General features: G+C 38.7%; 1 protein-coding gene across 2 annotated transcripts in view; it reads right to left on the bottom strand.

The window, feature by feature from the left end:
* The window catches only part of LDB3 (LIM domain binding 3), a 106,175-nt gene extending 86,621 nt beyond the window's left edge, over positions 1-19,554 (bottom strand). For both annotated transcript variants that reach the window (XM_062496145.1, XM_062496146.1), the window contains exon 1: positions 19,462-19,554. In XM_062496145.1, the coding sequence (XP_062352129.1) occupies positions 19,462-19,554 (93 nt within the window). The remainder of the gene's footprint in view (positions 1-19,461) is intronic.
* Positions 19,555-25,661: the final 6,107 nt, after the last annotated feature.

Raw genomic sequence — 25,661 nt, 5'->3', positions numbered from 1 at the left:
TGGTTATTGGACAGCTGGGGAGATTCCTGGGGCAGACAAAAGTGCCAAATGGAGCCCTATTAGTAATCTCTCTTTATCCTAGGATGGGACTTCTATTTATAGAATTATACAACCCTTGAAGAAACTATAAGATTGCATACGTAAATGATACAGGAGCAACATAAGCATTTTACATTAAACTGCCTAATAAAATCCAAAGATGCTCCCAAACTTTTAGTAGACCTGCTTTAAATAGTACCACATATTATGTCCATCTGTTTCTCTCAGCTGGTGACAGGCATTTTCTTCTTAATGGCCTTCCCGCCTGCATTTTTACATAATTTTCAGGATTGAAAGAAATTCACCCTCTACCTTCTGCTCACACTTTTCATCTATCTCCTACATAAAATCCTCAGAAAAGAACTCCTTAATTCCTGATCATACCAGTCAATCTTCTGGGTCATATCCAGTCCACCACACATTCAAGTGAAAGGAATTCTTATTTCACACAGTTACCTCCTATTCTATATCTAGAAAGCAACTATTTCATTATATTATTCTCCAACAGCTATCCTAAGTAAGTACTAGAAAAAGACTCCTACTATTCTGTCTTGCATTGAGTTAAGACTGAAGTAATTTCATGAGGAATATCATGATGTTCATGACTGAATATTCACTACTAGAAATAGCATTTTACTTGCAAAATTTTAACAAATTGGAGAGACTCACAAGGCTGCAGAGGAAAATATGAAGCATAAAAAATAGCTGATAACAAAGCTATATGCATCAACCACTCAGGGAAAACATAAAAGTAAGCCTAGATTCATCAAGTGGTCTTCTTTGATATGGGACACACCAGTAATTGGAGGAAATTCTCTGGTTTTAAACAGTGAGGAATCAAAGGCTCTTCCACACACTTTGAGTACCAAGTGTAAGATGGCCCAGACCTTCCCTGGCTCTGTACTTCAGGGTAATACAAGTATGGAAAATAAAGAATCAGCATGTTTCACAGTGACAAACAAGATATCAAACAAGATTTTGGGCAAATGACTCAGGAGTCTGATATAAACAAATCATCCAGGCACTTATATGAGTTCCTTATAAAAACAAAAACAGGGAAAAAAGAATCTGAGACATAAGAGAAAGAGAAAACTTATTTTATAAGTCTCTGGCAATGTCATAGAACAAGATCTTCTCCAATTCAAAACACCTAATATTATCTCATCTGCTGCTCTGTATGAATATCACAAACAGACAGAATTTATATGAAAGCATGAATTTCAAGCTCTATGCTACACTGCTCTGCAGTACAGGTATATACTAGCGTCTGTTGCAGCCTCTGTGAACAGATTTGTATTGATAGTGCAGAGGTAAAAGCTCCACAGACAATAAGGTGTTGGTCAAGTCTCTTTGAAGGCCCCTTATCCTTTTTTATCATGCATGACCCTGTAAGAATGTGCAGTGCAATCATCCAGAGGGGAAAAAAAGCACTAGGCTGTCAAAGCTAAGCTTTTGCTGGCTGCAACTCAGATATGACACAAAGTCATGCTCATCTTATGTAAAATTTGATAAGAAGGCTGTGTGCTGTTTATGGTATATCAGTGTGCAATTAGAAAGTCTTGTGCTTATACCAATGGGTACATTGATAATCAGCTCTCAGGAAAAATAAAAAACAAAACAAAACAAACAAAAAAGCAGAATTGAGAACTGAAAGTGTGAATATCCAAAGTTGTTAAATCCATCTAAAGAAAGAAGGACAAAGAACACAACTGCTCTAAGATTAGCAGCTTTTGAAACAGCATCATTACAACTACCTTCCTCAAGTAAGGTGTGAATCAAGCTGCCATGAAAGTTACTGAGTCACGGAGTTTCATGAAGGAAATTAATTCCATTGTGCACATTCACTTTGCAGAACCAGAGAACCTTTTCTGTCCTGCCAACACATTAGAAATACAACTTCAGCAGAGCAAAAATATTATGGTCCCAACTCCCCATTATTTTGCACACATTTATAATCTTCAGTGCAAATGCAAGTATTTCAGTTTCTCTGTTAATTGCTTTGCACTACAAGTGCTTTCATAATAGCTGGGCAATGGTAAATCAGAGCATTCGATTTCACCTCAGGCAAAATGTCAATGATTTTGTTTTAAATCACATTGAGAAAATATAACTTTAACTTACAATGAAGTTCTAAAAGCTCTTCTATTCTCTCTCTAGTTTAATATTCATTAAATTAAATTAATATTCATGTTGGTTTTATGGGTATGGAAGTAAAATTAAGGATGGCAGGGCAGCCTGATACTCCTGTTCCAAAACCCTCCCTGCTTTTCTTATCAAACTAAGAACTTGTAAGTCCATCTCACCCTTACATCTGGGAACCCTCTCTAATGACTATGGCTAGGGCCCGAGCAAACACTTCACAAAAGAGACTCTCATCTAACTTGCCATTTTGCAAAGTCAGTGTGTTACACACCTTCCTCTTTGTACCAGAGTTGTCTTCTGCTCCAGTGCAGACACTCAAAGCACACTGTCTTTGCAATTTTTGAATAACATATAAGCTTAAACCACACAAATTAAAGTGTGAAGTTGCCTATGTTGGCAGAATGCTGGCAAACCAGCCCATGTTAGTGGCAGAAAGTCAGAAGAATGCTACATAGGATCAAAAGGATCTCTCTACACATTTGTCTGTAGTTCAATCAAGCAGCTCCTTGTCATGACAAACCTATGGAGAATAGAGATGCATTAAAAAAATATATATACATGAAATGGATGCAGGAGAGACTGTATTTCAGAGTTGTAGACTTATCTCACTGGGAAGAAAGGATGACTGCAGAACCTTCTGAAGTAAACATGAATCAATACTAAGAAAATTACTTTTGCCCTTAAAACCTTTCACTCCCTTTCAAGCTTTCTGTAATAAATAGAACAATCAACTGCAAAACATCATCCTAGATAGTGCACACGTGCAAATAAAGTCACAATATGTTAATATCCCAAAGAGCCTGATGAATCTGTATGTTTTTGCATAACCTACAGGCAAAATATTTATGAGTGCATAGTGCCCATATTTCCACAGCAGACAGCAATATTAAAACATACCATTTTGTTAATCCATCATCTAAACTCTGTTGATACTGATAATGGAAACAGTTTATTTTTAACATAAACTTGTATCTTAAGCTATTGTATACTTATTATACTTATTAATAATACATATGAAAATACTATATGATAGTATTTTCAATATTTATGAACACAGATTGATGTGGCTGAAGACTGACTTAAAAGTATTCAGCACAACACCACATACTGTCCTAAGTATATTTTTAGAAGCGAAGTTTATTTTTCACAGAAATTGTCTTGCCTTGTTAAAGAGTACTCCTCTAGGTGGCCTGTGCTTTTATACATGGCCCTGTTCATGAAGGGCACTAATCCATACTATCACATGTACTAAATGCCAATTAATTCTCCCTTATGAGTTATGACAAATTATTATTTTAGGGTGGAGCAATACATTTTCCAAAGCGTCTTTATCACAGCTATGTTGACAGGACTTTAAGTATGGTGGTATGCTTAGTACTCCCCTGAAGTAGCTGAAGTATGTGCCACAGCAGGTGCCACAAGTAGAACATAGATTCGCTTTGACATTAAAACATAGGGTATAGAAGGACTGCAGGGTTCTTTGATGGATTTATAAAAGCATATGTGGTGAATGGTTTGGAAAAGTGGAGCCTTCAGAGTACAGCATTAGAGTCACAGCTAACTCAGTTTGAAGAAATCCCTCCTTGTCATGGCAACAGTTGTTTGCACTTCATGATTGTCAGGGTATCTGTCATTAAAGAAACATTTTGCACCTCTAAGGAAAAAGCCCCCTGAAGTGTAACCTCTTGGGGACAGTAAGACCAAACTATGAAAACATGCTCTCTGAGCTTTAAGGGATACATTTCTGTCGAAGAACTGTAAAAATTATACTTGCATATGTTTTACAAAATAGAAAGCATGGTTTACATTTCTTTCCCATTCTTGACCGTGCCCTCTTTGTAAAAACTTAATCTTGAATTTTTGCACTCAGTGTCACAGGATGTTGGTAATCAATGCAGTTCTAGCCCTTTAGGGACAACGTGGCATACAAGGTGACAGCTTTTACCAAAGGATCTTCTGCATCTAGGACTTTATGTCCCCAGCCTAGATGGACCAATCCACTTCCACAAAGCAGGAGATGGAAAGCCCCTCATTAGCCATAGCTGAACCTCTCTGCCAACACTCACACTCTTCTTGCATCCACAAGCTGACATTTGCTCCTCTGCTTTCCACAATCAATTTGAAAATGTCAGTGCGGTTGTGATCTCACCAAAGTTTTTCCCACAAAATTTTTTTCACATTACCTAGTACTTTTGGCTTTTGCAATGTCATTCTACAAAGACACTGATTATTCCTTTACTAATACCCCAGCAACAGTATTTAGTTTTCGTTTTCTTGATCCATCTACAAAATCAGTTTTTGCTTTCTGTATGAATTGAGGTCACAGATAGCTTGCAAAAATTAAGTAAAATATCTAACCAGTCTGCTTGATAGCCAGTTTATGGACTTGAGTGCCAAAACTGCAACTATAATTAAAGATCTGTAAAAAACAATGGAATCATCCCAACTCTCACTAGGAAAGCAGCCTAGGCAGTGTATACATTCCTAGATTAGTCCTAAAATATTTACACAGCCAGAAAGCCTCAACCTCACTCGTAATTAAAGAAGCCAGAACTAGATACCCAGATTTTAGAAAAAAAAAAAAAATTCTAAGGTGGTCAAGTCTCCTTAATGGAGTTATATTAGTTTATTCCACCTAAAAGTATTGTGCTTATCTTAGTGAGTATAGAATTTCTCTTACAGAAGAATTTTACCATTATGTTAAACAGTATGTTTTCAAAGCTCTTTTTATACACAAGTGATTGAGAACAGTGGTATTATCCTTCAACTCATAAGGCTCTCTTGACAAGTATATTCCCCTGTAACTTCACAGAACCAGTGGAATTATACCAGGAATAAATCTGTTCCAGTATCTTCAGTTACTCTATTTGGAAACCAGTCATTTGCCTGACCTTCAGTGCAATGCTAAAAACAGAGTTTGTCTGTCATCGAGAGCCAGTGAGATTTCAGATAAAACAGAAGTCATGGCTTCTGCAATGAAATTCCAGGAGTGTCCATCAAAGGCTTGCCAACAATAGCATCTCGCTCAGTCAAGACTTTCATACTTTGATAAAACTGGGGGAAAGGGGATTTGACATTGGGAATTGGCCATGTCACAGCAATTTAGGGCTCAGTCTCAACTATACAAATCCAAACGAATTCTTTAATTATATTCTACTAAAACTTTTATGAGTTGAATAGGTTTGTTCCTTTAAAGGTCCAATAACTTCTCACTCTATTGACAATATACTTTTTAGTTGGCTGTGAGGTTGTGATTTTTTGCCCCTCTAGAGGAACATTCCTTCCAACTACCACCACCACAATGTATTTAAAATAACATACAGTGCAACACAAAATTAATCAGGTCTGTTCTAAATATCAGAGTAAATATTGTGAGCAAGCGGTGAAGTGGAAAAGACTTCCTTGTTTAAATTACAATAGATAAATCTTGTATTTACTAGAATAAAAGGACTGTTATAGAAGGACAATTGCCAGGCAAGATTTCAAACTTCCTCCTCATGGTCCTATGCCAGTATGTAGGCTTACAGTGCCCTCTCTTGTGTCGGACTGGTGTTTGTCTTGACATTACTTAATCCAAACTAAAATCTCAAAATACCATCCTAGTCCTGGGAGAAGATGGTCCAATTCTTTGATAGTGAGAGACAATAATAGCAAAAACTACCATTCATTTGCTCATGCAGCTTAGATATCCATCAGTACATACAGTGCTTGCTAACAACCTCACTATCTTGGAATATATGCTTACATTCCTGGTATTTGCACAGTTTGCTCAGTCTTGTAGTGCTTTTGGTTTCTACTTAGAGCATATAAACAGTTATACATATGTTGAGACTATGGATAACAGTGGGTTGGAGTCAAGCTAACAAGAAGGATATCATGTAACACGGTCTTCTCATCTCCCAAAATGGACCATGTATATTTTAATCAAAAAATAAAGTACAATCCAAGTCTCTCTCACTGGTTTTTGCAATGAAAATTAACCACAAAAAAAACCCTATACAGATTATGGAGGTGTCAGAGGTAAGACACTTCATTAAGACATTATCAAGGATCACAGAAGTGAAAGACTTATTTCAAAGTCAAAAGGATGTTAAAATTCACGTTATCAATTTTTAAGTGCAACTTCTAGGCAGCTCTCCTTGAACATGAGGCCATGGCACCCTCTCTGTCACATTATCTAATTGAATTGAGGACTATAACAGTGCAACCTACTTGCACTACAAAGTGACACAAGTCACCAGAGGAAGGGAGGAAAGTGTCAAGAGGCAGAGCCAGCCAATGGTTATTTGTCCTTGGAATGAAGCTGCACAAAAAGTACAAAGCATCAAAAAAAGCCTTGATTTTACGTATTCTGGTATCAAAGCAAGATAAACTGGGCAAAAAAAGTAAGTAATGGTGTGACAAATGACAGAGAAAAGATAGATAGATAGATAGATAGATAGATAGATAGATAGATAGATAGATAGATATGCAATCAGGAATATCTGTTCATCACAGCTGTTAAAGAAAAAAAAAGAAAGAAAAAGAGAGGGGTTTTCTTAGGCCATTAGCATCCAAAGATAAATACACAGGTGTCAGGCAGTATACATTCTGTATACAAATCTCACTCAGTGAGTAATTCTCACTTCAGGGAGAATAGGGAGAACACCTTGGTGTTCCAACTAAAAATGAGCTCAGCTGAAATTTACTAAGGACATTCCAAATCACTGCCTTTTTCATCTATTCTCAGGATTTGATATCTTTCTATAAAAACATGCTTGTACTTGATTATTTGTTGTTAACAGATAAACCTAGGGATTTGGAGGTTTTAATTATTATGGATTTACTCAATAAATATATGAAAATTTTCAAATAAATACTAAGAAACAATTAGATGTTTCAAATTCATCTCTTCAGGGAGGTCACCATCATCTCTTCTAAGGCATTACAATATAGCCAGAAAAAAGCTTCTTTCCTGACACACAGAGAGAATTAACTTTTACTAAGTATCCCATTATTGCCATTGCTGCAATGATGAGAGGATATGAACAGCTTCAAAATATGACATGTCCTCTTTATTTAAAAAAAAAAACTTTGGTAACTTGGAGGCTTTTCTCGATAGTTCCTGATCCCTACTTTGCTATTGTAAAATTGCATTGTCTGCAGTGGAAAAAGATAATATTTTAGAGAGTACTTTCTAAACATTTCTCTTTACAGCATTAGTGTATCCAAGGGCAGTAGCACACTGGTGGGGATGTATGGCACAAATAGTGTCAGACAGTAGCCAAGGTGCTTTATGGGAAGACTGAAACTAAAGACTTGTGGCATCCAGGCCAGAACATTCACTGTGGATGTTCTAAAATTAAACACCAACAAGGAAAGTTTATTCCTACCTAAACCCGTTATCTACGCACTGAACAAAGGGGCTTAACAATCAACTAAATGGTGAGAGCTCTTTCCTGTCCTCCTAAGCTTGGAGATGCATTTAATATTGGAACCCAATCCTATCTCTGTAAAATCACTGGAGGAGGATCAAGACTTAATGGAGACAAAAGAAGTAATACTGTTTACCTGTCCTCTCAACAACTCTTCCGTCAGATAAAACTAATTAAAGGTCCGATTAATAAGGCAAATAATTATAAATTATAATAAAACTACTTCTTTGTGCTGCTTTCTAGTCTATGAAGAGTTTTAATAAAACAAAATTTAGAGAACAAATTAAGCATTTGAGCTAAATACTCAGAGTAGCAAGTGATAAAGATGTCTACCCATCCCATCAAACGGCATGAACCTCAGGTCCAGCCTGGAATTCTTTCCTGTGAGAAAGATCAGCATCTCACACTGTACTTATAAAACGTAATAGTGTACAAGAGAGTGTCCTGCCTCCTTTCCAGGTTGTCTTTAGGACACATGAACTCCAGGGAATTGTGGGTGGAATGTATAAAAGATCTTATTGCAGCTGCTAGTATTGCATCTGTTCAAGGGATAAATAAAGCAGCTAAGTTCTAGTTTTGCTTTCATACACTGTCAGTCCCTTGATATGCACAGAAATAATATACCACCTCCTCATCTTGTCAATCACACTGCAAATATGTCTTCAGTATTGTGAAAGGGATGATCACAGTTTTTTTGGCCAGAAATGTTCCCACATGCTGGGGTAACCTCCATGACAAGTCACACACACCGGAAAAAAATAAAACCACTTAATTTTCTTCCAGAGAGCAACCTGTTCATGTAAATTATCAATCTTTAGACTTCTTCTCCTTCTTCCTAGGAAAGAATTGGGTCTAGATAAAACTGAAATGAAATTCAAACTGAACTAATTCACTAATTATCTATACCTTCAAGATAGTTTATTCTTTTTTCTTTCCCTTCACCACCACTTAATCCCCATGTTTTGGCATGTGGAATTTATGGAAATGCTCTCAATCACCATCTGCTTGCATTTTACCTATACATATATATTTTAAAGAACATTAATGTGTTTTACTATCTATGCTCAGCATATTTTCATCAAAGAAAAAATTGGAGATTACAATCTAAGATTTTGCAGGGTGAGGAACCACTGCTCTGAAGAAAATTAAGCACAGATATGTAAGGAAGAGGAATTGCTGCTGAGCAGGACAAATCCATCTTTTTGTGGACCATAGGATGTGTAGTTGCAAAAGGAGAAAGGTTTCTTCCATTAATCTCAGTGAAGAGAGATTGTCTCTATTGTCAACACAGAAGTGATACTGGTATTATTTGCATCTTGGGTTCTGTAATAGAGGCTAGAGAAGACTATTTAATACAGCAACACATGCAATCAGAGAAACAGGAAAACCCCCAGCTTCACACAGAGCAGTCATGAACTTCCATGTGGCACGGTATTTAGCCAGTTCCTTCCTGCACATTCCTTTTCTGTCCCTTCATGGCTCTATAGGACATTATAACACCTTTTGGAGAGTCTAAGTCTTCCACTTCCCAAATGCAGTCTTCATCTGTTTGCTTCTCCACTCCAAGTGCACAGGATTGAAAGCTTGATAGCACATTGTGGTGAAGCAGAATGTGGGTATAGTGCAAGGAAAGATGGCAGGGGAAAGAGGCCACATAAGCATTCCAGGCACATGGAAGGAGGAGACAGCAGAGAACAATCTCACATGGAGTGAGGATGAACGCCAGGAGACATCAGTACTTGTCCTTGCAGCCGGCTGCTACAGCTGAGGCGCACAGTTCTCAAGAGGGGGATAAGGCCTGCCTCAAAAGAGAGGAGAGCTTTGCTATTCCTCAGGGGTGAGGCAGCCAAACAGTTCTGGCACCTCAATAATCTGTTCACCCTTCACATGAGGTGCCAATATTCTGATACCCACAACTCTGTGAACTCAGCCTGAACTACTAAGAACTAGATGGCAAACCAGAACACGTTTCCAATTTTATGACTGTTGCCCTGAAAAGAAGTAGTACTAAGCAGTGGACAATCAAACCAGGAAGGGATTGCAGTTCAGGTAGATGTGGTTTGCTACTGTCCACACAACTCAGACAGATACTCTCAGACAGCTGACTACTTCTTGTCATGAAGAAAGCAAAGCACACAATAGAGTAATAGAGAGATCCTCATCCACCCCATACAGCTGACAAAAGAATTAAAGGATCTCATCTTGCATAATTTGTTAGATAATTTAAGCAAAACAGTGAGATAAGAATCTTTCAGATATGGAAGGAATTTTGTTAGCAGGTTAGGAAGGTACTTGTATTTTACAAATCTTGTTAAAAAAAAAAGAAATAACAGGAAGACTATTCTTTTTTTCCCTACAATAATTAACCTCAGCCAATGCTGATGAAAAAGACCATCTTGCTTTGACTATTTCTTTTTTAAACACCTGCCATAGTACCAACTGTCCTTAGCCATTTTTGAACCAGCTATGATTAGGTAAGGAGAGAATGCTGACATTCTCAAATAGAACAGAATGGTCCCAGTGACCCCCAGGATCAAGGAAAGGCAGCCCAAATTCACCCTAATACCAGGGCATTCCGATTTGGCACTGTGTACCAGAATCTGGGGTTACATGTAGTATTTTTGGAGTTTTGGATAAGATGTCCCATTCCAGAAGCTTGAGGTAAACGCAGCATTGGTTCCAATTCAAAATAGCTTCCTAAGTTACTGGATGCTTTAAATATAGCATGAGAGTCCCACAGAGGCTTCTCAAGAGTGTGCATGGCACCCTAACCAGGTATAGTAAGTACTACAATGCATTGCAAATATTTTTGTTCATGCCACAAGACTACTTGTCACTAACGCTGGCTTCAAACTGAGAACTCATAAATTGTTTAAAGTAAGCATGTGCCCTTAAGCCTGCTACTTTTAATAAGAATAAGGGTTTATGTCTGTATTAGGTATGGCTAAGCAAGAGAGGCATGGAGCCAAAATAGCCCAGAGGCTGGAATTTGGACTCTGAGCAAGGGAAAGGTGGGAATAGGGTGAGACCATGTGAAGGGCTGTGTTTCTCCTAATCCTCAGCTGCCAATGCTACAAATCAAGTGTATTTGGAAGGATTTTGGAGAAAGGTTAAAACCTATTTATGCACTGTGTCCAGGCACTGAACACCTGTGCCATACATGATCACAACACCAGCCACACACGTGGGAGGTGCAGAAAGTAACTCTACCCTCATCAGGGGATTTGCATGCCTTCAAGTCATTTGGCCCATTTCATCTTCCTAAAAGAAGAGCAAGATCTCATTGACTTTTTGGGAAAATGGCTGCTAACCACCACTACCAAAGACAGGAGTCACCTTGTAAGAAGCCCATTCAAGATATTATCTGGAGCCATTCATAAGCTGAAAATTAATTTTTGAGGGTACCTAATTCCAGGTACTTTCTTCCCTTCAGTTATTGTGTGCTTTTTCTCCCGTAAATCTCTTAGAAGAACACAAACAGCTTTACATTTGGGGGTAACATTATACTTCTAATGTATCTGAAAAATGGGAGATTTTACAACTGTCCCCAAGGAATACCCAACAGCAAGGCTGACCTAAGCTTCAGGGCCAGCTTTATATGACCAAGCTTTTATTTCTTTTATGACTGAGTTTTATGATAGTACCTAAATAAAACACTTTTTTAGAAGAAATCATTATCTATGCAACACATTTTGGCAGGTGACACCTGTTAGCTTTTAAATAGATAATGTGAATTATGGGTAAACACAATGTGCCTTAACAGCAGATTTATTGAGACCCTTGTCCACACTATGTACCTGGAAAAACAAAATTCTTTATGAATTAATGAATATAATTTATTAAATATCATAGCATACTTCTATCAAATTAGCATTTAGGGATTTAGGCAACTGTAACAGAAAGCCTGTTTGGATATTTTGTTCTCAGGTAACCTTTTGATTAAGGCTTTAATTACCCTAGTACAGAAGAAACAGCCCTTTAGCATGCTGTTTATAGAAACCATTATTTTCCAATTAGCATTATTCATTTCTACTAGCACAGTACTGCTGACATTGCTAGACAAGGTTTTAAATTAATTTATTTCCTCAAAACTTACAGTTGCAATTGATTTTTACCATGTTCAGCCAGAAATGTCCCTTTTTCCTCTCCCCTTCTCAAGATCTTTCAACGTGGACTAATCATTTAATTGCACATTTATAATTTGTCTAACACAATGAAACTGAGTGAAAAAGAAGAGCATTATCTCACATTACACTAAACACTATTTAATGCTATATTATGCATTAAAATGGTGGCACCTCGGGTACCAACATGAAGAATTTCTAGTTACACACAAACTGGCTACATGAGATTGTCTTCTCAGCTAGCTCCAGCTCACCATAAAAGCTAGATTATAATGAAGACTATTGCATTTTATAGACCATTTTCATATTTCCACATTGCTACTTAAGGGTTGGTGTTATTTTGTATTTAAATATCCACAGTTTTTATAGTTTTAGTATTACATGCACTTTATGCTACTAATTAGACAACAAGATGGAAACTGCTGTCACTAGTACAGAAAGTTAATGTTAACATATTTGCAGAGCTAATTTCTCCTTGTGTTCCACTGGCTGGAGAACATTTTGCAATAATCTATTCAGAATGGAGATAATGACAGAGTCATCTGCCCTGTTAAGGCAGTCATTTACAGAGTTCAGACATCAGACACTAATAAAAAGTTTTACCTGAAAAAAGCTTATTGTGTATTTTAATTATAAAGCCCAAACAGTTCAGCAGCTATAAATCAATAATTTAATGGTTACCTCCTGATATTTACTCATTCTAAATGATCTGCAAAATCATTAACTTTAATAATAATTATGTAAATCTGAGGACTTGCTGAAATACTAAACTATATTCTCATATAAGTGAACTCTAGGTCAAAGACTGAACAATGTGTCAGACCACATTATCCAGTTGCCAGGGCACACTGTTAAATCTAAAACAAGTGAAAAAGGAATATAACTAATTTGAGTTGTGGATCTCTTTCCTTAGGTTAAGGAAAGGCCCTTTCCTCCCTCCTCCATAAAACCACAAGAGCTACTGTTATCCCCAGTTGTAAACTCAGCTTTTCACCAGTCTAGAGCCCAAGTTTCCCACAACTAACACTATATGCCTTCTGTTCAAGGAAAGAGCTGCATCTGCATTTCTTTTGCAGGAAAGAAAGCTGCAAAGTTACTTTATAACTGAGCTGATAATTGCATGGATGTTTTTCAGCCCAGTTATTTCACAGAATGAGCTCTTTTCACAGATAATGCCACAGAAGTATTGATGGTTCCAGCTACAATCCCCCTCCAAATTAAGAAGCGCTTAAGAGGTGAAATGAAGAAAGGGCTTCAAACCCATGGGTTATGTATTTTGTGTCAGAACACCAGGTCTGATGGTGTAACACCATTTAAACCAGAACCTCAGCTATTACAGGCCATTACTCACATTTGTCTAGCCTATATTCTCCTAGGGTGTTATGTTTCTCCTGAAATTCAAAACAGATAGAATTGAGGAATATAGTCTTAAATAGACAATTTCTGCGCAGTATCTGTGCAGAGCACATAATACTCCCTATATACCCCTGACCTTCAGCAGTGGACTTAGTGATTACTTTAATCACACAAAGATAAGAGGGGCTGTCTTTGTCTTCCAAGTACCTACTTGATTTAAAGGAGAAAACATTTGACTAAGAGCTGCAGCTAGCTACATGCTGTTCCTGAAAGTTATTTTGTCAAGTACAATATGTGCATTCAAATCACATTGCGTTATCATGCTACAGTTTAAATAAAAATTATAATAAAAGTACTCTTCAACAAATAAACCTGATTTTACAGTTACAGCAACAAACTTCATGGATTTTTCAGAATATTTTCTGCAAAGAAAGAAAACAAATCTTCTTACTTCTATCATGACTCTTAACTCAGAAGGAAAAAATAACCCATCTTGTGCTGGAACTGCTTTGGATACAAAACTGGTATTTGCTGAAATCAAGCCTTCTCTTAAAGTGTTAGTGGCTCTGGTGGAACATCCATTGGGATTACTTCTTAGACCTGATAGAGTACTTTTGGTCAAGACAGGAAAGGTAGTCTACCTCAGAATAACTAATGCCTTACCTCTTAGAGCACCTGCATAGCCACACTTAAAACTCTGTTCTGTTTTACTCAGAGCAGAGACTTGAACTGCCTCCCCAGTATCCTGGGATCTTTTGATTCCCAGGTGATAGAAACCATTTATCTGGTCCCACAAGCATTATTTAAATGGAATGCAACTACAGACTTTGCTCCCTCTCTCCTTGTCAAACATAGACACGACACTTGGGTTTGATGAGACATGCAACCTTATTATACAAATGCCCTGTACACTGAACTACCTTTTATAGTACAAATGCTGTCTACTGGAACATCTCAAATAAACTATACCAAATCAAGACGCTGAGGAGTTACTTGTAGGGCTCAGGCTCACAGAAACACAATCATTTCTGATGGAGCTGTAAACACAGCAGAACTAGCTTGCAAATTATTTTGAAAGCAAACATACCACCTCAGATAACTAGCACTCTCCTAGGATACTGACATTGTTGCGTATATAACAAATAATTGCAGGTAATAAAATTCAGAATGCTGTAACTTCACATGAGGTAACTGTTAGTCAAGAAGTAATCAACAAATTAAACAGATTATCCCAAAGAAATGCTGGTGCCCACAGAATAGTTGTTTTATGAAAAAATACATAGAAAAGTTTCAGAGTGTTCTGAAAAGCTGGCCTGGAATTATTTAATTTTCCTCTCACAAGGAACTATTTTGAGTTAAACTGTAAGAAGACTGGAAGAATGCGAAACTGTTCAGGTGTAAGAAATTACCACAGTTTGTCTAGGCATTAGACTAAATGGCTCACTTCTCAGAAGTTGACTCAGTCATTTGAACTATAAAGGAAAAAGGAAACATCTCTACTGAGTAATAGTTTAAGAGGGAGACTCCTAGACTTCTAGAGGATACCAGACTTATCAGCTAGTTTAGTAGAATATCAACTATTATGAATACTAATCTATAGCTTTTGGTGTCGTAAAGGACTTCTTATTAGGAGATGAAAAAAACCCCTCTCAAAGCTGCAGTTGCAGCTTTAGGACAGCTACTCAGCAGTCTGATTCACCAAAGGTGGATGATTAACAGGTGATGTGGTACCAGCACTTCAAAAGAACTTGTTTCAGTTCAGTCAATACAGGTAAACTGTATTTTTCTGACTATAGTTTATGTACAGCACCACATGGCCATTCAAAGGACAGCTGCAGAATGCACAGAGCCTGACCCGGATCATATGAGGCTTCCCCTCATTCAAGAATAGAAGAAAAAAAACTGAAGAGGGACAGCCTTTCCTTCTCAGTTGTCTGTTGTAAAGCACTGATATGCAATAGCCCACAGGAAACGAATACTCTCACATAGCTCCTCTAAAGCAAAGGCAGTGACAGCCAGAGGTTGGCATATGTATGCTAGGGAGGGGAGGAGGGACAGGAAGCAATCAGCAAGGGATGCTGATAAAAGGAAAGAGCCTAAGAACGGTGAGAAAAAAACCCTTCCTGCTCCTGCAGAGACAGACTGCAAAATGCTAGACCAGGGTTTTCCCGACACAAAAAGCTGTCTCAGGCTGCTTGTAGCAGAGTCAGTAAACAGATCAGCTAATTTAATTCATTTTGTAGCAGCGTTTGCTATTTTCCCTTCCTGGACTTACATCATCACCCAATTTCAACTTTTTCATCACTTCATCGAATAAAGAAAAGTATTTCTTGAATGTTTTTGCTTTGTTTAAACACTATCTCCTGTTTCAGGCTCTGGCTTTTGATTTGGAACCCAAGCAGATGAAAAACCTCTCTAATAGGCAATACAAAACTGCATGGGTAACTGCAGAGTGACTACACCAGTCATGAGTTGCCACAGTGATTTAGATAATATTTCCACTACCTCAGATAAAGATAGCTCCTTCACACATTTCAGCTTATTGCATCACCTGCCTGTCTCACTATAAAAGTTTACTGTTCAGAAATAAAGATTCATAATTATACAAAGACAATCTGTTATTGCATCTAACCATGTACAATCGTACCAACTTAGGTAACATGGCAACCAAGCACTTAGATAATTAACTATGTCCAAAAGCCTTCTTACAGAGGATTAGGTCTATGAAATTAATGAATTCAGCTTGCTTCCAGATAGTTCAAGCAGTAGGAGAAAATAAACAGCTTTACTGCCCACGTCAATTTGGAAAGACCAGATTTATGTATATGATCCTGACATTGGTGACAGCACTTAGCGCTGCCAACAACCTGCAAGTCTCATTCATTTCAGCAGGCTGACAGATGCTCAGCTTTACTAAGAATGTTAGTACTGTTTTCCTACGTCTGCTACCTGCTCATGACATTTCATGACAGAATTGACATCTCATAACAGAATTTGACATCTCATGACAGAATTTTTCTAGTGGGCAGGATGGTCTTCCAGGGTGGGGACTGGAAAAATAGCTTACAGATGATTTCCCAGTGCTATTGTTAAAGGAGTGTGAAAGCTGCAGAGTGACCTTAACTCTTCCCTACTTGTTTTTGTCTCCTGTTTTCTTGTTCCCACCCCTTGTTAGTCTGTTACTATTTTTAGATAAAAAACAGATAAGCAGAATAATCCATTTCAGGGGAACACATCTTCACCTGTCACCCAGCTGACTGACTGTGACTTCTGTGCATTATGCTGTTGACTATTCAGCAGTGAGCTGATCACCTGGGCCTACTTGAATGGAAGACAATACAGCATCTCAGACACAATTTCAAAGATTTTTTTTAGAAGTGAACTGCTATGCCAAACATCTCTGCGTAATTCCCTTCCTCATCCACTGTGTTATGAGCATTTCCCCTGAACAGAAGCATTAGCAATCCCACAATCCTGTACTGTGCTTTCCTAAGCAGGTTTCAAAGACCTTCAGGATTTCTTCCCTATTCTCCAGGTTAAAGTGTGAGGTGGGTGGGAATTGTATAGGGCTGGCTAAGACAGTGCAGGCCAACAGGCACCCACCCACCTTATGTCTATGCAGGGGCTAGCTTCATAATGGCACAATACTGGTGTCCTCTTTCAGGATGGCCCCTGGAAACACGTTGGTCTCATACTATAGATGGGATTAACAACTCTGCTGTATTACACTCTTTCCACTGTCTTTCTCAGTCTTTTTTAGAGGCACTGCTCTTGCAGCACGACAGAACAGCACAGAGCCTTCGTGAAAAAGGAGGAATCTTTCTGTTCTCTGTGGCCCACCCAGAGACAGTGTAGTTAATTGGGGCAATCAGAACACAATGAACATGTCTGCATGCAAATCCAGTCTACAGGCTTAGATGGACACTGTGCACATGTAGCCAAAAGGGACATGGTACATCTGATATTAAAAGCAATTATAACACTCCTTAAGTTGAAGTATTTGGAGTTTAGGACTCATCTTGCACATACAAAGTCTAATTTCATCTCAGGGCAGCTGTGGATCAAAACCAGTCCCTAAATAGGTGTACATTACCCACTAGCAACATTTAGAGCTGTGTGCCCTTTCCAAGAAGATCTTCCTCACACTTATCTTCTCTCCCTTCCTCCCCACCAGGAATATTTAAAAATCTAAGTACAGCTTCCCTTTTCCCACCACAATAAGACTGAAAGTATGGCTGAGTTCATCGGTCAACTCACTTATGACTGCAATTTCTGATTTGTTTGAAGATATATTTATGTGATAGCTGATAAAGAAAAGAACAGATTATCATCAAAAGTCATGTATTACACTGTGCTCCAATTAAAAGCATCACAATCAGCAGGTATCAAGTATCCCAGCTGCCCCTGAAAGAGGCTATGTTAATTCCTGTATGTCTGCTTCTGCCCTCATAAGGCAGGCTCTAAAATCCAATCTCATCCCAAAGCTGTAGTCCCAGCTAAAAACTGGGCCTCATTGGGAAGGAGCTAAGAAACATTTAACAGCTCTTTCTGACACTGCTACGGCTGAAAATGCAGTCAGCAGTGTGAAGAGCTAATTCCTCCACACCTCTGGGAATTCAACTGTTGCAGCTTCACTTCTGTTCCTCCTATGCTCTCAAAAGCCCCATGAGAATCATACAGCCTTTGGGCATAGTGTTTACACTTTCACAGATTACAGTCTGAAACAAAGAGCTCTTTGGGAAACAACTGGCTCTTCATTACTGATTGTGTCATATACAGTGCAAGTGCTACAGCCCGGGCCCATGGCTGACAGACTCTAGGTATGACCGAATGACTTCTAGGGAAACAATCAACACCATACAGTGCAGGCTGCAAAGTGTCATGAAAATACAGTGCCTACAAAAATACGATGGCACCTCTCTGTACTTACCTTGGGTGGGATGAGAAATGAAATACCAACATTATTAATCTGAGTTTATGAAGGGAATTTATTTTTGTAGACAGGGAGTATTTTAAGTCATGTTTTCCTTGTTTGCTTTTGATAATACTGCCAGAACAGCCTTCTTTGCAATTACTATGCTGCAAAAGGAGTTATGAAAAGTACATCTCAACATCATAGGCCTTAGTATTATGGTAAATGTGGCTGTGTCTCCTAAGAAAGGGATAATGTGCATAAGAACAAGGGAGATCAGATGATACGGTTTCACAGGATGAATATGAAAGAGCATAGCTAAGATTTCAGAAGCTCATCAACTGACTTTGAATCACATTTGTTGCAGAGATATGAATTTTGTACCCACAACTTAACAGACTGCATTATTTCATTATTCAAAAAACAACATAGTTTTAAAATAAGTGTAGGGGTTTTTTATTATTATTTTTTGCAGCGGAGCAGACCTTTCATTTGCATTCTACTTGTTTCTCTGATTAAATCATTCTGGTATTTCTCTTAAATACTGTTATGTAAGTAACCTCTCTCATCACTGTACTGCAAAATAAGCCTTCTGCAGGTGATTTGTGGAGAAACCAAGACCTCTCTAGAAGGATCTGAGCATTCTGGAGCAGATTTGAGACTATCAGAAACAAGAAAAAAAGAAGGAAGCTACCAGAAATCACACAGAAGTATCTTATAAGAGAAAAGTAGGTAAGGGAAACACAAATTACCCGAAAACCATCCAATGTTAAAAATTTTTAAGAAACTGAGCTAATTCAGGTAATAGGAGTACTGAACTGCAATGCCTTAAAATAATAATTCAATGAGAAAAGAAAAAGGCAGCTAGGAGATATAGGGCTGTAATTGACAGATACACCAGGTAATTAATTATTAAATCCATGCTGTTTGTCAGCTGCAAATGGAAGGCTTCTGCATAATTTAATACAGTATTTTAAGTACTGCTGAGTTTTCTGCTTGACATGTCTAATTTTTATCCCAGTATAGCACACCATCACAAGAGGGTACACATTCCTGTCTTTTTTTCAGTTTTAACACCTGAGTTCATATACTTACAAGCAGTTACATGTTTATATTCTAGAAATATATTTCTGTATTCCCATTCAGAGTAATTCTACTCCCTTCCCCCCCAGACTGCACCAGTGAGGTCCCTATCAGCAGAAAAAGAGACAACACTGAACAAGAATAGAACTGGAAGCTTACTTAAGAGAGACAGTATCACCATCCATAAAAACATACTAACCAGAACTGTCTTCCTGAGGCATTATCAATACCAGGTTGTATTTCAAACTGGTACATTTCTAGTTCACGTTATATTCTCTTTATTCACACCTAGGTGCAAAGATCCTCAGTTCTGCTAGGCCAGGTCAAAGTGCACATACGACTGCTATTTTCCAACCCAAACAAGCTCAACAAGTTTTTTTTGCACACTTACTCTGGAGATGGTCAAGGGCATGTTGAAGTCCTTGCCTCCTTGCAGTCGGAAGCCCCACGGTCCAGGTCCATTCAGAGTCACACTGTAAGCCATGTTGTACCGCTTTCACAGACAGCAACAGGGCACTGCAGGACAGAAGGACGGGGCAGACAGAAAAAAAGTGTGAAAAAACAGACTGAGAACAGGGAAGGATTTTACATAATGAAAACAATTCTCTCTCTGCCTTGCCTGTTCAGTCGTGCTCTGATACCACCTAAGAATAGATGGGAGCTATAATGCAGATGCTGATATCCCAGCTGAGTAGGGCCCATAAAAGGTTTGTAACCAGACACCTACTATGCAAAGACTTCATGACTCAGAGGTCTAATATAGTCCCCAGGGAAGGGGACAGATCTTTCTAGGCTCCTCAAGCCCCTCATGCTGCTCAGTTACCTTATGGACAAAACACATGTTTTAATAAAACAAGCAAACAAAATCCAATTCTGAAATCCCAAACACCCAAGTCTCTTCACTAACCTGTTAACAACTACAAAGCCATTTTAAAATTCTGCTTCAGCACACAGGCATCTTGCACTGTGACATGTAATACAAGTTCTTTCTGTATAGATCTTTCCACATGTAGCAGGAAAGGCACCAAGAAAGTGTTAACCTTCTTTTGCAATGCTTTGTTAAACTGAAAAAGTATATACTACATGTATTTAGCATTACCAAAAAAAACAACACCAAAAACCCCCACAAACAAACAAACAAAACCAAACCAAAACAAAAAAAACCACAACTTCTTGTTTGGCTCTTGGTTCTACAGCCCTTGCTTTCCTTAGGAAAAATTACCATTTATTCTTTCTGAATTCAGAAAGATGTATCATGGGATACTTCTAATCAGCATTTAATTTCTGTGACAAAAGCACGTTTTCACTACATACCTGTTTCATCACTTCAATACAAGTCTTCCAAAGGTGTGACACTTGAATGAAAGGCTAAGGATACAAATAGTTAGCTAACTGCTTCCTTAATAAATTCCTTGATTTTTTTTTTCATAGTTTACATTCCAGTTCTTAGGAAATCCATAAAACTATAATCCTTGTTCAGTAATGCTGGATAGCATTTCTGCCTTTGATTGGAAATTGCTAAAATACAGAGGGCATGAGAGTAGGAAAGAAGCAGTTGGCAGAACTACAGATATAAACAAAAAGTTTCTGCTCTCAGGGTAAAGCTACAAGGACTAAATAAGGCTCACCCCTTTCAAGTCAATTTATGCAGGACCTCCAGAACCCCTCTTCTGTATCTTCACAGCATTTATCCTCCTTTATCCTCTGGTTAGAAAGAAATCACCATTCTATTAAAAAAGGGGGAAAAACCCAAACATGGGTTCAACTTTGATAACCAAAAAGACAAGCAAAGCCACACAATGCATTAGAGTGAGGCAGCTCAGGTTGAACACTGATAATGGTCACCCTGCCAATACATCTACCTCAAAACATGATAAATATCTGATGACAAAACAGCAGACAGCAAACACTACCAGGACCTCAGTCTTTGTCTAAGGAGATGGTCAATAATTTTTCAAAACAATAAAGCAATAAAAGTTTCTGTCTAGCATTCACAGTGCCAGAAAAGCCATTTGTACAAGGGAATAATAATTAATCTCCACACGGGCACGAGACTAGACCATATAACCCTCTGTTGTAGCCAGAGGTCCACATTAAACCCAGTAATTCACAAAGATTTAAATAAAAGTTATACTAAGCCAGTGGAACTGGCCCCAACCAAAATGAAAGCAAATAGCAAGATACAGCTTGAGAATAATGCAGGAGTTTGATGTCTCACAAATACCTCGAAGGTACTTTTACATTAAGAGTATTTATAACCTGTCCTCTGTGAGTCCAGAACCACTGATGCTTGCATGATTACTTTGAGGAGAGGAAAAACTGACTCGTTGGACTTAAAATGGCAGAGTTTCCTGGCCTGACAGTTTATCTAGTACTGCTTTTTTTATTTCAGAAAGCCACATGCACACATGAAAGTTTGAAGGTATATTCTCATTGTACTTTTCCTTCTACTTTCCCTAGGAATTCACTGCTGTATTTTGTGTCCTCTCTTGGCTCCATTTCAAGAGTTCAGGAGAACAGAATAAAACCAGGAGTAAGATAAACATAACAAGTAATTGCTTCACTACTAAAGACAGTGTCATATAAACAAGTATTAGAAGAGAGGTCACAGTTTCGTGGACTGTGAATTCTGTGCATGTTAACTTGCCTAAATCTTCAGTCATTTGTGTAAATAACAGAAAGGTGGGGGAAGCAAAATCCCAGAACAGAATACAACCACACAACAAACTAAACAGAGCTGAGCACTAAGAAGCAGAGATATTGTTTAACCAAACACCATGTGCTTCTGTCCTGCTTTCACATCTATAACACGCCATTTGCTTATCAGGACATCTGAAAGTATCTGAGAAATCCTTCAGGCCGAGTGGTGAGCTAAGAAGCCAGAGTGGGCATCGAATTCAGGGCTCTGTCACTTGAATGAAATGTTAAACTGAGGTCACTTGTTCCTACTCCTTTGATTTCTGTCCATGTCTGCACGAATGTTCAGCATAGCTTGGCATTTTTAAAAGGAAAGGGTAGAGGATATGCCAGCGTCCTGGCCAACATTTCCCTTCAACACAGCACCACAGCTCTTTCATGCATCTGCTCTATCCCTACCACGTGCAATTTGGAGAAAGAATATTCCACAGCTTTCTCACTCCAAGCCTCTCTCCTGTGTCTGTATCCCCTCTGCCTGCCTGACAAAATTTCCTAATTATGGAAATTATTACTCCTAATAATGAAGTTAAAATACTACAGAAGCTCATGCTGTAGTCACAGTTCCATTTGTTAGGGACACCCTTAGCGCAGGTCTCATCTTCTACAGACTTTCAGTACAATTAGCCTCTAGAGAAGAAAGCCAGATAGATAAGATCTACCCTGATGGGTGTTTCAGCCCTGCCCTGTTTTCAAAGGTGAGACATCAGTGCAGCAGGTACAGTGCTACCACAGCTACCAGCACAAACCTCAGCAAAACCTTCTGGGAAATCAGAGCTGAAATAAACTGTGTGTACAGAACTGATAATTTCCTTGTTTTTCAGAGGCTCGTGATGTTTAGATTGGGTTTTAAGTTGCTTTACATAATTGCCTGCTAGTCTGTTTAAAAAATAATTTTTGTTTGCTCAGATAATAGTGTTTTGTTTCTCATGGTGTGCCTTCTTCCATCCATTCTCTGGCTATGTCAAACATCTATGACTTGCTTGAAGCTCACTCCCTTCAGAGAGAAGCTATGCTGAGTGCTGAGTCAGAGGAGGTCACTGATGTAAGGAGTGACATTTAAACAAAAAACATATTCCAGGAGCAGGGTGACATTTTCTCTACACATATCAAATCAGAGGATTGTCCAGAGCTCCCCAGGCACCACCCCTCCTGCCTCCAAGCTATTCCCAGCTGACTGATGGGAACAGTTGTGAGGAAGCTGGATGGGTACCAGGCACAAGAGAGTGTCACCACCTCCATTAAATGCCTCCGCGGCGGAGCAGAGCTGTCCTTCCACAAGTGCAGCAGAGATGTTAGTTACACTAGCGGAAACAATTCACACGTGCTAGGAGACCATGCTGTGCGTATCACAGTGAATCGCCTTCGGGAGAGCCACAGCTGCGGGCTCAGGAGTGCACTCCAGACATTCAGTGAATGAAATGAAATGAAAGCCACTAGTGTCAATGCTAAATTAAGGTGGAAGGAAACAAGTAATGGAAATTTCAATTGTTAAAGTTGCTACTACTTCACAAAGCTGGACACATTAGTCAGGGGTTGTATTTTAGCTGCTGTGGTAGATGTAGGCACAGGGGAGACCTGGATTACTGTTACTGCAGCAACAAGGTTGTATCATTTGGATCATCAAGGATATCAGAAGTGGATTGCTTGAGAGTTTGACTTCCGAGCTGCAACAGACTATGAATCTCTGGCAAATAAAAAGATGCATACAAGGTCATGGTTTCAATGTTTTATGTTTAGGCAAGTGAAAGATTTGTGCTGAACACGAATAAACTATCATCTCCTCTTTAACAGAAAGACATTCAACAAGCTGGATAGACTTTCCTTTAGGGAAAAAAAAAACCAAAAAAACCCTCCAACCCCCAACAAACCCCCCCCCCCCCCAAAAACAAAATAGAAAAAAAAAACACCACAAAAAACAGAAAAAAACAACCCCAAAAAATTCAACCCCCCAAAAAAACCCCAACCCCCCCAAAAAAAACCCAATCAAAAAGATTGTCTTTTTTTCAGTCTCCCTCATCTGAGGGAGTAGCAGTACAAGAAGCCAGCATTCAGCTTTATGACAAACACACCCTTTCTGTCCCACGGATTCCTGCACTGTCCCCAGTATAATTATCTACAATTCTTCAGAAGAGCAGGAAAGCAAGGCAAATGGAACCTTTGAAGAAATTAGTCACTAGACACATGCATGAAGAAAACCCCAGCTTTGAATCAGTCATCCAATATCTCCAAAGTTTTGAATGAACCCAATGTTAAGAACATTTCACATGAAATCAACAGCTGTATGTGGAGACTGATCTTCATTGTCATCCACAGGATGCAATAGTACACATTTACTATATATTAGCTAAGCAATGCTAAGGAATTTGAAATTGACACATTAGAGATGGGGAAAAAAAAATCAGCTCTGAATTCCTACCTTGCCAGTGGCAAAATGAATTTAAAACTAATTACCAAGAGCAAAGATATTTTCCCTCACAAGTTTAATACTGCTTCCAAAGTAAGACTATCCTGCAAAAGAGCTCATTGTGTTCTCCTTTCCTTCACTGCTGAACTCTGAACAAAGGTGAGTTAATCCTGCTTGTACTTCCATGTACAGCTTTGTTTCACCTATTTATATAAAATCCTTCAATTCTCATGGACCTTAGGATTTCTGAGTTCCTTTTAGCCCCTTTATCAAGTTGTACTAAGTGTCCTAAGCTTTCTCAAGCTGCTAAATTTTCTATCACACTTGGCTTCACCACATTCAGCTTTGTCAGTATCTTACTAAGGCTGTGCTTTGTGGGTTCCAGAAAAAAACTGATAATGCTGGGGAGATATGCTAGGGCAATATAATGATATAATATTATCTTCCTTTTCTATAATATAATGCCTTCAGAAATGCAGCTCAAATGTTTGCTGTCAGGCTGTTTGCTGCTGCCGGTATCTTTTTACCAATTAACCGAATTTGCTATTTACCCCTCCCTCTAGATCCTTCACCATTACTATTTTCACCTTTACAAAAACAAAAACAAACAAAAAACCAACCCTGCATCTCACACCTTTTTCCTCTACTGCGTGGCCTTTTTTTCCCCTGCAACACCCTCCTTTCACTACCATAAAGGATTTGGTATACAACACATCTTAGTCAGAATTAAACTTTAAAAGATATTAAGATTTTTTTTGTAACCATGTTAAACTGGAAGCCTGTGGAGGGACAGATACGCCACGAAAGGGAAGGGGAAGATACCACTCCAGACTGTGAAGACTTAAGTGTATATTAGTTCTCATCTTACCAGCTTTACAGTCATTGTTTTTGAAGACACTCAATACACCATGTAATACTTCTGACTTCTATGGCACTTACCATGATAAGAAAATTTCTTATTCTAAGATAAAGAACACCTAAACACCTGTTGTTTTAACCATGTCCTGTTCATAAACATAAGCACAGGACTTAGATTACCAGCTTTCGGTGAGAAAATGAGCAGCAAACTGGGTTAAAACGCGGGGCTCAGTTTATAATACATCTACTTGAGGCAGAAAAAGAAGTCTACAAAATGTCTTGCTGTTCAGTATTCATTGTTCTCCAGATCTGGGCTGAAACCAGCAAAGTTTACAGAAATCCTGTGACTAGTGTAATTCGCGCCTTGCTACAGGGAAACTTAATTGACTATCCGGCCTCAAGAAAGAGAAAACAGTGAACGAAGAAAACCCAAACAAACCCAAGACATCACCGTGAGCTCCACACAGACCAGGGGCTGAGCTCTGACATCGAGGTCACAGGACTTTGCCTCCTGAGAGCCCGAGGTGTGGCAGAGCGCGGGGAGCGCGCACCAAGGCGTACGAGAAGGATCCTGTGCCGTCAGTGTCCTTTGGCCATCGCAGATTCCTCAGGGATCACCGCAGCACGCTGAT

This window comes from Cinclus cinclus, chromosome 7 (genome assembly GCF_963662255.1).
Source record: "Cinclus cinclus chromosome 7, bCinCin1.1, whole genome shotgun sequence".
Classification (NCBI taxonomy): domain Eukaryota; kingdom Metazoa; phylum Chordata; class Aves; order Passeriformes; family Cinclidae; genus Cinclus; species Cinclus cinclus.
The sequence above is the reverse complement of the archived record's forward strand: the minus strand, read 5'-3'. Positions and strand labels throughout refer to the sequence as shown.